We start from the raw sequence: 14,705 nt of genomic DNA, 5'->3' as shown, positions 1-14,705 counted from the left end.
AAAAATTTTAAATTACTTTTTTAACTGCAAAATCGGGATTAAAAATGTTTAATACCACATAAAAAAATTATAAAATATTTAAATTTAAAACATTGCAGCAAGAAATAAAATGAATAGTGAAGATTTACTAATTTCTACATTATACATAATTAAATTAATTAAAAAATCTACACTATGTTAGCATATTATTAAACGAGCTTTACAACGATAACTAAAAACGAAATAATTCTAAATTCAAAAACACTTTTTTTGGGAAAAAAAACTTTTTTTTGGGATAAATATTTTTTATTTTTGAAACCGCTATTTAGTATTGATACTTTCATTTTTATTTTTTATTACGATTTTAAATTTTGACCGAAACTATTTTTAAAAAGATTCTCGGAACTACAAAATAGATTATAGAAGGATTAATTAAATTTTAATTGAACTATTTACATATGTTGTATATAATAATTATAATAATAACATATTGGCGGTCTATAAATTAAACTGTATGAAATTTGAAGAAGGATAATTGAGAAACTTCTATTTATTGAATTAAAACTCTAAACCATAAAAATTTTAATATTTTCTTCCGGGACCTGAAGTTCTGAAATTCGCAATTTTGTTCATAAAGTACTAAACTGCTAAATATGTAAATTGCTAAATATGTAATATAGCCATTCACAAATACCACATATTGCTCTCTATTTTCCAACTTAATTAAATTAATATAAAATACATAGTATTGTACTCTTCAGTACATATGTACTCGTATATAGGGCAAAAATCTATTAAATATCGTTATAATTATGCATTGTTCCATATAAATAATGTTTAGTACCTGTATATTTAATTTCACCCATATGATATAAAAATAAAAGAAAATATTAAAAAAACGGATGATGCAAGTATAGGCTCTTTTTCAAAAGCTGTCATGTAACTTTTGTTCATTCATGTTTGGCATTTCATCATGTAAAGACTTGCGCCTGAACGACGATTTTAAATCGTTCAACTTTATTACTTAAATTCATGTTCTGCCAAGGGCTTCACTCAATTTATGGTCAACATAATCGGCCTACTTAGCGTACTATACGCAACACCATCACCCATCTTGAATCCCGGCATTCATTATTGGATAATATTCGACCGAAGAGACCACGTTCACCGTCGCACGCAGTGAAGAAAATATAGCAGACGTAACTGAGAGTGTACGCGAAGACCGTGGAGAGTCGATTCAGCGATTGAAAACAGTTTTGGCACAAAGGGTATGTAAAAAAGCAGAATTATCGCATTTGGGAAGGAAGAGCAACGAAAGAGATTCAAGAGCTACCATTTCCTTCAGAAAATACAACGGTTTGTTGTGGTTTATGGGCAGTTGGAACCAGCCGTCCATATTTCTTCAAAAATGATGCCGGTGAGAACGTAAACGTCAATGATGATCGTTATTGCACTATGATAACCGTCTATTTGATGCGTGAAATTGAAGCTCGTGATCTCGGCGACATTTCATTTTAACAACACGGTTCCACCTTCCACACATCGCATAAATCAATGGGTTTATTGAGAAAACACAGCTTCTATTCAGAACATATAACAAAATACCAATTAATACCAGTCGAAACTAGTCATCGAAAATTGAACTTAACGGCTGGACCATCTGAGACGTAGCCGCGGCCAACATTTGAAAGAGAAAATCTTCAAAAAATATATGCCACAAACTATTAAACATTCCCCATTATATTTGAAGTTTATGTGCATTTTCTTTGAAAAAGTAGAAAACCCCGCAATATATCACCCTTTACAATTACTCATACATGCATATTTAGTAACTTTTTTCCAAAACTAATTGTCTATAAAAAAGCTTTTATATGAACCAGTTTCCACATAAATTATGCAATATTGCACTAATCCAATATTTAATGTATGCAACCAGCGATGATGTCATTACAAATTGAATAAAAAATTTTAAAAACGTTTTAATAAGTGACAGCGAAAAATCATAACTGACGCTTCCATTAAATGTGACAAAATACATTAAAATTAAGCAAAAACTGTCAAGCCAAAATTATTGCATCATCTAAAGTTAAGCAGAGATTTTAGACACTAATAAAACTCTAAGTTTTTATTAAATATGACATTGCAAAAAAAAATATGATTCTAAATTTATAATATGCAATATTAAATAGTTTAAGATTTTTTAATCCTAATTTTTTTTACACCAAATATGTATGTTTGAATAATATTATACTATAATATGGTATAAATAATGTACACGTATAATATAAAATATATTTTTGTGATAACAAATTATATTTTATGCATTTTTTCTGTTTATTTTTCTTTTTTCAGAAGCGTCAAATATACCGTGAACAAGTCTTGCCTCATGCCGGCGGCAAAATTCCCGACACAGCTTTCGAAACCGATCGGCTCTTTTTGAATCGACTGCAATCTAATGGTATCTCTGTACCAGATGGTGTAGTGACTGAACAGCGAAATCCGCAAGTAAGTGTACAGAATAAAAAACTTCAAACTGACTGTTTAAATGTCAAGCTTTACTTGAAGAATGCTTAGAAAAAAGTTTATAAACTAAAAACTATTGATGGGGAAATTAGGAATATATGGTGCAATCCATTTCGAGGCTTCCTACTTTTTTAAAGAAAAAGCAAAGAAACCTAAAATATATTGGGGAATGTTTATTCTCATTTGAAAGAACATTATTTGGTATTTATTTTTTGAAACTGGCGAATGACACGCTTGATGTTTTGCTCCAAGGCCTGAATCGAAACGGGATTGTGCGCATAGACCTTAGACTTTACATACCCTGACAGGAAAACGTATAGTGTTGTAATATCGCACGATTTTGACCAATCGCTTATCTGTTAACCAAAGTGTTATCTCAATAAATCCATTGATGATGCGATGTGTGGCACTGTCTTTTTGAAACCAAACGTCGCCGAGATCACGAGCTTCAATTTTAGGCATCAAAAGTCGGTTATCATGGCGCGATAACGGTCACCATTGACGGCTACGTTCTCACCGGCATCATTTTTGAAGAAATATGCACGGATGATTCCCCCAGCTCACAAACCAAAACGTTGTTTTTCTGTATGAAATGGCAGCTCTCTAAGTTTCTCTTTGTCCTATATGCGAAAATTTTGCTTATTTATAATACATTCCCATTGAACCCGAAATGGGTCTCATCGGTGAACAAAATTTGGCTCGAAAACTTGGGAAAGGCGAGCGGCTTCAGTTCTTGCACAAACTGTATTTTGTACGCTTTCAATTTCAGATCTCGACGTAATATCCACCAAGTCGTTCCATATGTCAGTTCGAGCTGCTGCGAATGGCGCCTAATCGACTCCTTCACGGTCTTGTGCTCTATTCGTTCGAATATTATCTAATAATGAATGCTGGGTCTCAATATGGGCGTTAGGTGTAGGGCGATTATATTGACCATAAGTTGAGCGAAGCTCGCGAAAAACATTCTTTACAGAACGTGAATTTTCGTAACAAAGTTGAACAATTTGTAACATTGTTCAGGTAAGTCTTTTTACGATGAAATGCCAAACAATACTGAAAAAAAAAAATAACATGACAGCTTGACAAAATTCACGCGTGATGTATCAAAAAAAGGGCTATTGAAAAAAGTAGGAAGGAAGTGCGCAAATTTTTTCGAGGCAGCGGTATTCAGAACGCTGAGACTCATGCTTCGAACGATAGTTTTGTGATGATGATGAGATGCCTTAATAAATGATAATGAACTTAAAGCCGTATTTGTTTGCTGGTGGTCCCATTGGATGACCTCCTTAAGGTATGACTAGCCATAGAACTGCGGCTGTCAAATCCCATGTGCAAAACCAAGGTGGAACGATAGTTTTTTCTTCTCCAACCGAAATTAGTATAAAAACACTATTCACCCATCCCTAACGCAATTATTCCGCCTTATGTCGAAATGCTAAAAAATTTTTATAATTTATTCATACCATTTTCAAGGTAGTGTATGTTAATTCACATTTATTCTAGGTCTATCAATACCACGACAAAAGTCCCAGAGTGCTCTTTCAAATAGCGCTCAGCTCGGATGGTCGTTACACGCCCGTCGAAGGCAAATATCATCAGCCGAATGCACCGTCGATTGAGACCACCTACCTCTATCCACAAATACACGGACACTTAACCGATGCAACCCCCGCGAAGAGCGCCTATCCGACATACCGACAACTACAGTTACACAATTCACAACTCAATCAAGTGAAGCTGCAGCCCAAGAAGAAGAGTACATTTTTATTTCTCCATTACAATCATATTCATAAATGCTTTATTACCGACACTAAAATTTTGCAGCACAATATCTCAATATAACACCGAGTCTGCACAAAGGCCATGGCAATGCATATCGGACCCAAGCATACCAGAATTTCAACATTATCAACACGCCAATAGTGCCACCAAGCGGAGCAGTGGCAGCGGCGACGCTGTCGTCAGGGAGCGCCAACAAATTTGACTACTTAGTACCGAATGTGGATAGCTCGGCACATGTGAGTTATTATCGCTGTAGGCTCATTAACGGTGGATGTGTGTAATTGAAAGTGTTTATTTTTTCGCTTTTATTTCAGCTATTCAACGATTTTGATGAGCTCTTTAACCACTTCAATTTGCACGAGGGTAGTGCGGCAGTTTACAGCGGAGGTGCGAGCTTCGGCTTGAAACATAAAATTTAAGATATTTCACAAAACTGCAACATTAATCATATATATCTATATATGTGTGTTAGGGTGGTCCTCAAATATTTGTGGAAATTATTTGTATTCTGAGCTGATGGAATTGTATACAGTCAAAAGAGTTATTTGAAAAAAATTGGAAACGATTTGCTTAAGGGCCTGACGTTTAAAAAAGTTAAACACTATTTATTTCCTCGAAAATTTTCATTTTGAAAATTTTTTTTCTAAAGTGATACCTATATCGAACCATTCATCTTCAGTCGAAAATTGTATGCTTAAAACTTAGTTCAAGTTGAGTATGGTGAGGGTAACCTGAAGAGAGCAGTGAAACCAAATAATATTTTCTATCATTATTTTTAAACAAAAAATTTTTTTAATATTTGAGTATCAGTAATATAAGAGTCTAAAATTTTCACTCCTCGCTCCGAATCGTTTTTTCTATCATCAGTCCCTACTTAAATAAATATATTTATGAATCTTTGATCATAATAACACTTTCATAGTATTTGAGTTTCATGACATCTGTAATATAACAATTTCCATGATTTTTAATGATCATCCTAACACATGTCTATATGCACATAATATGTACATATGCTTGTAAAATATGCCACTGCATTTTGTATACATTGCAACTAATGCCCAACTAACAGTTCCATAAATACGAGTATAAGTGAAAACATTTATCATACTCGAATATTGTAATTAAAATTCCATTTGTAATTTTATGTGTCCAGTTAAATTTAATAAATTAATTATTGAGTAAAATTTACAATATCTGGTTAATAAACAAAAGCAATTTTTCATGTAAGATGAGCACACGAAAATGTGAAAAGATTTACTACTTTAACTGACACTATTGACTGTAAATAGCCTTCAACTACAAGTGTGTCTCGAAAAGTAAATAACTTTTTATATTTTTATTATATTTTTTTTGCCGATTTCGTTAATTTCGCATTTGCTATATTATAGAAAACTCAAGAATAGTCGAGAATTTTCGAAAGTCTTGTGGTTTTGTTTTAAGGTTTTTGTTAGACAGTCTATGGTAAAGTCTTCAAACAAGGACTCACTTCGAAAATTTATCCTTGCTGGCGGGTTTTAAAATTTTGCTTTATTAAATATTTGATACACAAGACCGGCTATCAATATTCGAAATCATCCTTTTTAAGTGGGAGTCGACGAACGCTAGTGATTCTAGAAACTCGAGCTATCAAAAACGATATGGAAATATAATCTTAATCTGCATGAGACTGGCTTGAGTTGTACAAACCATTTATTTTAGCTTTGCATATATTTATTACAAAATCGGTAACTTGGAAAAAAAATTCACAATCTATACACTTTGGGATCAAACGGATCTCCCTCCGATTGAGGGATCTCCAAAAACGTTTTGAACGCATCAACCGCCTTGGTTTATTTTTTTATGAACGGAATTAAAATGAAGTCATTCGATAAGTACCCGCGAATTGTTATTAAATTCCTCGGGTAAATGAAATTTGAAAATAATGTTTTTTTGCTGAGTTGGTAAGACTGTCCTTAATTACCTTGCCAAATATGAGCGCGAACTGTCAGCACGCGTGTTTACAGCAGCTGCTTCAGTCGGTAGATCAAATTTCTTGTGCAGAATCATTACGAATGTTGGAAGCCTACGAGTGGTGCAAAAACAGCCCAGAGATCGTTGAAGATAGGCCTCGTTCTGGACGACCTTCTTCCTCTTCAACTAACGAAAATAAATAAAATATTTATCACTGATGCTCCATTTGAATTTAAATGAAGCCACTTTTTGCACAATATTCGACAAGACAAGACTACTAGGATAAACTAAATTTCTTACATTTAAAAAAAAAACTTCATTAAAGTAGATTATAATTCCGATGAATTATGCAAAAACAATAATTTTTAGGCTAGAAAAATACAATATTTTTCATGAAATAACTGAACGAGATCGTAATGTCTCATATGAAAAGGATTTTTCACTCTGGTAATATGAAACAAATTGCTATCGTTAGATCCAATCAAGTAGAAAATTCAAAAAAAGCTGAAAATACGTTCGCCGCGCATCAAAGGCTTCATACCAAAAACTAAGGGTTATCCAAATTTCAAATGGACTCCTAACGGATTATAGATTTTTATATGGGAAATACGAAGTCAGTATAAACGTGAACTCATTTGGCGAAACGGCCGAAATTGGTCACTACAAGATACAGCTTGCAAACAAACTGAACGAGCAAAATCAATATAAAGGTCTTCATAAAATATAGTATAGGGGAAAAATTTGAGGATGAGAAACTGAAAACCACTCAACAAGCCATTTCAAAACGTCTAAAAGTAGCCGGAAACAATCTCTGTGCCCAAATTCTTTTTTATTCTTCCAAATCAATCTCATCCCCTTCAAAGTAATCCCCAGTAGATGTAGTACATTATGCCAACGGATTTTCCAATCTTCGAAACACTGGTTGTAGTGTCAATTTCCGGGATGGCCTTCAGTGCCGTCTTTGCTGCGGCTTGAATATCGTATAAAAACGGTGTCCCCGGAGCGGTCTTTTGAGCCTGGTGAACGGCCAGAAGTCGCACGGCGCCARATCAGGTGAATACGGTGGTTGCGGCACGATATGGGTTGAGTTTCGACATCGCAAAAAACGAAAAACTCACTTTTAGCAGCTCACAAAACGACACGTATCTCAAACACTAATGAATATTTTGACATGAAATTTCACATAAATGTGACTGACAGTACTTCCAAACTAAAAAAAAAAATATATCTCCAAATCAAATCCAAATGTCACCTTATTTTGTGGACTGAGAGAATTATTAATTCCATTCAACCTATTTTTGGCACACGAGCATTTCATTATCAAAAAATAATTCTTTCTGAGCTTCTATAATATACCTTACAGATTGACCCATATTTTCGGTAACAAGTTCGCGACAGGAACTAAGGTAGACATAAAATCGGTACTTGGGGCTTGAACAGTTTTAGTTCGATTGGATAGTTTTCAGTCATAAACTGTTACAATTGAAAAGCAGTTTTTGAGCAAAGTTTCATCCCGTCATTTCATTGGCACTTAATTTGTACATTTAAAAGTGAAAAAAATTAGATGGAATTTAAAATTGTGCCAGATGGGAAGTAGGCGTGGTTGTAGTCATATTTCGTCCATTTTCGCACTACCATATAAAATTATCAGAATAAGGCCACCTTCCAAATTTGGTTTAAATCGGTTAGGTGTGTCCCGAAATATGTGATTTCTCCTAAAGCCACGCCTATCGTCGATTTTTAGAGCGGTTCCTAGAAAGTACTCCGCTACAATGACGGGTACTAAATTTTATGTTTCTGGCGCAGTTATTTATTGATTTATCGCACTTTTAATTTCATTCACAGAACCGTTATATGTGGAGCGGGTGTGATTTTCATTTCATTTCATCCATTTTTGAATTGTCTAAGAGATTTATTCCGGTCGAATTTGGTTATTGTGTCTGAAGCGGTTATGGGATATGTACATTAAACTTATTACAAAGCGACGCCAATTTTTCAAAAAATTTTACCCACCAGGTGTTAAAGGCTACATATTTGGAAAACAGTGTTTTGAAAGTTTTGCGTGACTCATCCTTTAGCGCCAACCTTGCCTTTTAGACTACCATTTATTGTGGTCGATGCAAAAGGCTTTCACTGACATACGGTTCTCATCAAAATAGTGTATTAAAAAATGGTTTGATTCACGCCTGGCAGCCAAGATGACGCAGTTCTTTTGGTATGCAACCCAAAAATCGCCAAAAGCATAGGAAAATGCTAAATCTTCAGATGAGCAATACTTTGAATGATAGTGTTGTAGGCATTTTACTTAAATAAACATTAAATTTTGGAAAAAATATAGTAAACAATTTCGAAACGCGAGACTTTTAAGTGGTTTTAAACTAATACTGCATACTTGTAGGCGCACAATCAAGCCATTAAATGGGCTGATAGTTTATATATTTATGCTTGCAGACGAGAAAACAGTTAAGCTTAGACTCATACATACATACAAGTATATCCCTACTTAAGTGTGAGTATCTACATTTATGAAATTTATATTCGAAAACTTTAAAAATAAGTTTGCAGCTACAAATGAGCTTTTGCGTCACACTTACACACACTCAAATGCTTTACTACATATCTAACGGATTTGCACTGAAGAAAAAACCACAAAACTTTGAAACTTTAGTTGGTAAGTTCAGCTTCAGTTGTTGGCACAATCGTTGGAGTTTAGAAGATCGGCGATCAGTTTCAATTGTAAGCTGCGCGAAGACGGTGGGAAATTCAAAACTCGGTTCATTCAGCATTAAATACGAACTAATATTGGTTGCTTTATAAAGTTACTGAAAAATAGAGTTGTAATTAAAATAATGAATGGGCAACGTGTGACATTGTGCTGCAGCTTATTGCTTGCATGCGCATACCTTGCGGCATCGATAGCGGTGGAAGTGCAGGTGAGTGATATAAAAAACTCTGAAAAATAAAAATAAAAAACAGCACCTTCGCGTTTGTAAGCGCCGTTATTTAATTTTAACCAATTTATACTTTACCTTTGCGGTTAATCCAATAAACAATAGCTCACAACTGCAGGCTCAGATTTAGCTAATAAAGCACATATTCGCAAATTTATACATATATAGATTTAGTGTGATTGTAACAGTAAGTCTGATGCCCAGCAAGTAAAAAAGGCATTCACTTTTGACCCAAAAGCAAATTAAACGTCTATTAAAACAACCGACCAAGTCAAAGTGGAGCAATGCATATGGCAAAAAAATGAAAAAACAACTTTTTTGAATACATCATTGATATGTGCCTAATAGTTGCAATGATTTGAAAATAATGTGTCGAAAAAACGATATTTTGTGCAGTGCCGCGGAACCGGTCTGCATATTCAATTGCGCATGCCTGGCCAAGTGACCACCAAACGGTGAATGGAGCAGTTGAATGCTCCACATATCGATTTACGAATATCGGTGGGGCCGCACGTTTAAGCTCTTTCTTTTGCAAAACGCTTATGCAACCACTATGAGAATATGGTATATGAATTTCTCTGCGCTAAGCGTTAGTTGAAAGCGAAAGTGCAGCGTTAAAGCGATTGTAATTGGAATAATCGGGCAAAGCAGTTTGCGCAAAAGAATCGCAATCGATTGGAAAAGTAAGCAATTAGTGGAAATGTTAAATTTCAAATAAAATAAAAATTAATTTAAACAAAAACAAATGATCACTTTGGTTCCACCGTAGCTATAATACCCTGTACAGGTGCATTTTTATAGCATAAGAAAATCTTTATATTGCATTTCTTCGTTGTGAATGGCAACTATATGATATATTGGTCCGCTCTAAGCGATTTATACAAAGATTACAGTATTGTTTTGTATAATAATTTCAAATAACAAAGTTTGCGCTACAGCTGGATCTCACAGTTAGTAGCTGCAGCTATATCTTATAGTTCCATCTTATCGACCATTCTGACAAATGAACAGCTTCTTGGGGAGAAAAGGACGTGCAAAATTTTTGATCGATATATCAAAAACTGAGGGACGTTGCTAAATCGACTAAAGTAGTCATGCTGGTCATATATCTATACACATATATGCTTCATAGGGTCTCCGACATCTCCTTTTGAGTGTTACAAACTTCGTAGTGAACTAAATATATTTCGTTTAGAGCATAAAAACATTAACGGTAAATTCTCTTTTAAATTTTTCTAAATTCCGAACCACCACCGATTAGCTGACGATGCTTGTTTTTATGTTTTAACATAATTGTACGATCTTATCGATTGCATAAAGCAGAATGTGTTCTTTATAAAAGCTTGATTTTATGAAAAATATCATTAAATCTTTTGTTTTTGCTACACATCCAGCTGTTGTTGATCGTTTCTTTTTTTCTTTACTACTAATAAGACACTCACATTCTTCCGTTTGAAGGCGAACCATCCCTCCACAGGGTAGACATACTACAAAAAAACTTTCCCGAATTAAAAGCAAACAACAGCCTTCGCCGTTGTAAACTCGGCTATAACTGCGTAAACGGTATCTGCGCCAATAAAGAAGAAGAAAGACCTACTTGCAATTGTAACCAAAGAAAAAGTCTTATGAATGGTTTCACAGTCCATACTTAAGTTGTGAACAAATAACATATTAGCTAAGCATTGTTGCAGACTGAGTAGTGGTTTGCATTTCATAATCAATGTTTAATTTCTATAAAATTTTATCATGATATATGGCAATGTAAAGGGCAACATATGTTTTACAAATGTCATCCATATATGTAAATATGTATGTTTGAAATATTTAAATTATAAACACTCAATACATAACTTTTCGAGGAAAGTTATATCGATAAAACAACAAAATAAATCCGAATTTTACCGCTAGCGAGTCGGAGCATTTATCGGAATCTATCTATCCTAATCCGATTCCATATTTTTTTCACAATAAATAATTTCTTCTTTCCTATTATTTTTTTTCATAAATAACAAAAAATTCAAAACAACACAAAATCCAAATCAGCTGTTACTTAAGCACTACTTAAGTCTTCCATTTTCAGTACACAAGTATGAACTGTAAAACACTATTTTCCTGTTTTATCTTAAGCGCAGCTTAAATATGAACTGTAAAACCGGGCATTAAAATTATTATACTCTTACAACATGTTGCAACAGAGTTTTGTTCATCTAACGATTATTTGTATCAATTCAAAATAATCAAGCTATATATAGAGTTATATATATATACATATTTATGTATATGATCAAGATGATAAGACGAGTTGAAATCCGAGGGATCGTCGGTCCGTCTGTGCAAGCGAAAACTTGAGTAAAAATTAATATATCTTGATGAAACTGGGTACAAGTGTTTCTTGGCAAAAGAAATAAGGACGACTTCATAGATGAACGTGATCAAGAAACAATTAATAGTACGAGATAAGATAGTGCGATTGAAGTATACCAACTATTGACCAAAAATTGTTCAAATCGAATCAAAACAGTTCAAGCCCCTGAAAATCGAATGTGCGGACCCCAGACTTATAGTTGACTTTTGATCCAAGATAGCGGTCAATGTGTGAGATACATATATAATTGAAATTCAGAGAGAATCCTTTGCTGATAATAGTATATCTGTGTTTCGAAAATAGCTTGAATCCGATAAATACTTCCCTTAGCCTCATATACCTAATATAAAGATTATCGAACTCTCAGGTCATTTTAGACCGCATATATCATCCAATAAATTAGTTATTGTAACAAAACTGAGAGAGCGTGTACATACTTTTAATAACAGCGTGCCTTTGTGTATAAAATAGATAAAATTGTGCGAAAACTGGATCTAGTCCTTATATAACTAATAATAGAAATTTCGAAAATCCGTCTGATTTTACTTCAATATGTTAGATTGGTGATGATATTTAAGGTAAATATTTCCGCAGCGTTGATCCATGCAAGTTGCAAGAGTATAAAATGTTCAGTTGCACCTGAACTCAGTGCTCCCTTTTTTGTTTAAAATTAATTTTGAGAATATTGAAGTTAGTAAGACATCAATTCTATTAGAACCGATGAAGCTGTCCAATTCATTTACAGTTGAGAATCTGTTAATTAAATTATGCGTAACCTTACAGAAACTCCATAAAAACGAAAAAAACAAAACGGATTTTAACACTGTCGTTTGAAGAACTCTATACTCGTACCATTCTATAAAACATAAAATCTGAAAACATGTTACATAAAAATATATAGTACATATTGGATTTATTGGAGAATGCCAATAAATCAAAGTTGAAATTTTCTTGCTTTACTACGTAAATAACTGCAATAGAACCGTTAATTGAATTAGAAATAATTATGCCGCATTTATTACAACAAAAATGAACTAGACCTTTAAAAAAAATGTCTAGAAATATTTCCCATATTTCTTCTCTAAATTTCCAAATTAAATAATTGCAAAAAAATATTAATTTTATTTCAACTATTTGTAGACCTACGGCCACCTCTACCATCCACCAACCGAAGAGCATCGCCGAGAAGAAAAACAAGATCTCTCAAAAATACCCGGTGTACCAGGTGTTGACTATCCGATTTATCACAAAGTGCCGCACACGAATTTCCATTGTGCCAATGTGCCAGCTGTGCCGGGAATGTATGCAAATGTTGAGACCGGCTGTCAGGCCTACCATGTTTGTCACGACGGACGCGAGGGTCATCAAGGCGCAGAATTTCTCTGCACTAACGGTACTATTTTCAATCAAAAAGAATTCGCATGCGATTGGTGGTACAATGTTAAATGCGAAGAGGCGGTCAATTACTATCAGTAAGTATTTTCTTAATACTTTTATATTTGTTTAACATTTTTTAATATATACATATGTATTATTTATAATTTTTGGCTATAGAATTTAAAAATAAATATTGTAAATTACTTATATTGTTATTATATTTCTTTATCCCATTTTTTATTTCAATTTCAGCTTGAATTCGGATCCCGAACACAACCCTTACTTCCAGAAGAAAAAGGAACCGGAAGTGGAACAAAATGAACACGAGGGTTTCTATATTCACGCATAATTTTTACAAAAAACAATTCATCTCATCAAATTTCATAAAATTATTATGCTTAGTTACTTTGGTTTCCATGCTGTCAACTATTTTCATTAAATAATACCGTTTATTTGGAAAGTGGTTTTGTGTTTTTGTGTTTTTAATTATTTAGTAGCTACATGTGAATAATGAGCAATACTTCTGATTAGGTCAGCCGTCAGATAAGGTGCAAAATGTATACAGAGTTCTCTCATATGATAAGACACGAATTTCCTGTGTCTACTTTTGGGTTTTTTTTTATTAAAAAAAGTTAAAATTTGATAAATAGTTTTGAGGAAATTTAACTAAAATTTCCAATAAATAAATGAAGAAATTTAAAAATAATGAAAAAAAATTTATACTTTTTAATTAACATTTTTTTAAAACTTCTTTTTAATACTTTTAAAATACAAAATTTTTTTAACATAAAACCTGATCTATCCACACCAGCAGTGTAATGTCCTTAGTTCTTTTGTATAAAACTTCTTTTTACTTCAGCCTTCAAAAACAAAAAAAAAAACAAAAAAAAAAAAAAATTATAATAACTCTGACCGATCCAATATCGCCATATACTTTTCTTTTTTTTTTGTTTAAAGGAACCTTTGTGTCAATTTAATTATTAAAAAAATTAATTATTAAAAAAAATAAAGACCAACAAACATTTCTTTCTACTTTTTTTATTTACCTCTTCCTTTTTTCTAATGGCTGAAGGAACCTCTGTGGATGGTCTAATGGGCATAACAGCCGAATTGTGTCTAATTTAAGAGGGTTCATTGCGGTTTAAAGGCATTTGGTTTCGTACATATACATATACATACATACATACATATTCATTCATGTCGAATAATAATATGTTAAAGATTATCATGAAAGCACTGTCTGTACATATCCGAAAATTTTAATTAAAATAAAAATACAAAAATATATTATTTCTCGCTTTATCCAATGTGCTCTAAATATTTTGTTAAAAAAATTTCACAATTTCTGATTGGAAGCCACCTGCATGTAATTTCAGCATACTTCGTAAATTTTTCGGCACATTTGGCTGCCATTTGCATATACCCATATAAAAATATACATACACACATTTTTGCAGTCAAACGAGCAGCCTTCTCAGGCGATTTGCACTTGCAAATTCTAATTGGGATTTTTTGTTATTTACTTGAAAAGCACTCACCTGAAATCATGCACACTTTGTAGTCCTCATCCATCCATTTTATTAAAAGCGATTTAGTATATTTTTGATTAAAATACACACTCTCACACACTTTACAATTAACACAACACGTATCGCCCGAACTGCCAGGCAACATTGTTAAGCTTTTTACACACATACATACAATAACGCCCGCACACATTTTCCACTTATTTTTATTAAAATTTACACCCGACTATCGACACATTTGCAAAAATA

At 33.2% G+C, this 14,705-nt stretch overlaps 1 protein-coding gene across 1 annotated transcript in view; it reads left to right on the top strand.

Moving 5' to 3' along the window:
• The window catches only part of LOC108968306, a 14,458-nt gene extending 1,063 nt beyond the window's left edge, over nucleotides 1-13,395 (top strand). The window contains exons 2-8 of the mRNA XM_018932254.1: nucleotides 2,332-2,484; nucleotides 4,006-4,258; nucleotides 4,327-4,520; nucleotides 4,599-4,673; nucleotides 9,039-9,170; nucleotides 12,694-13,025; nucleotides 13,183-13,395. Of these exons, the coding sequence (XP_018787799.1) occupies nucleotides 2,332-2,484; nucleotides 4,006-4,258; nucleotides 4,327-4,520; nucleotides 4,599-4,673; nucleotides 9,039-9,170; nucleotides 12,694-13,025; nucleotides 13,183-13,279 (1,236 nt within the window). The 3' untranslated portion in view covers nucleotides 13,280-13,395. The remainder of the gene's footprint in view (nucleotides 1-2,331; nucleotides 2,485-4,005; nucleotides 4,259-4,326; nucleotides 4,521-4,598; nucleotides 4,674-9,038; nucleotides 9,171-12,693; nucleotides 13,026-13,182) is intronic.
• The last annotated feature ends 1,310 nt before the right edge of the window (nucleotides 13,396-14,705 follow it).

The sequence above is a fragment of the Bactrocera latifrons genome, unplaced genomic scaffold, assembly GCF_001853355.1.
Source record: "Bactrocera latifrons isolate USDA-ARS-PBARC rearing strain unplaced genomic scaffold, ASM185335v1 scaffold_21, whole genome shotgun sequence".
NCBI lineage: Eukaryota > Metazoa > Arthropoda > Insecta > Diptera > Tephritidae > Bactrocera > Bactrocera latifrons.
The sequence above is the reverse complement of the archived record's forward strand: the minus strand, read 5'-3'. Positions and strand labels throughout refer to the sequence as shown.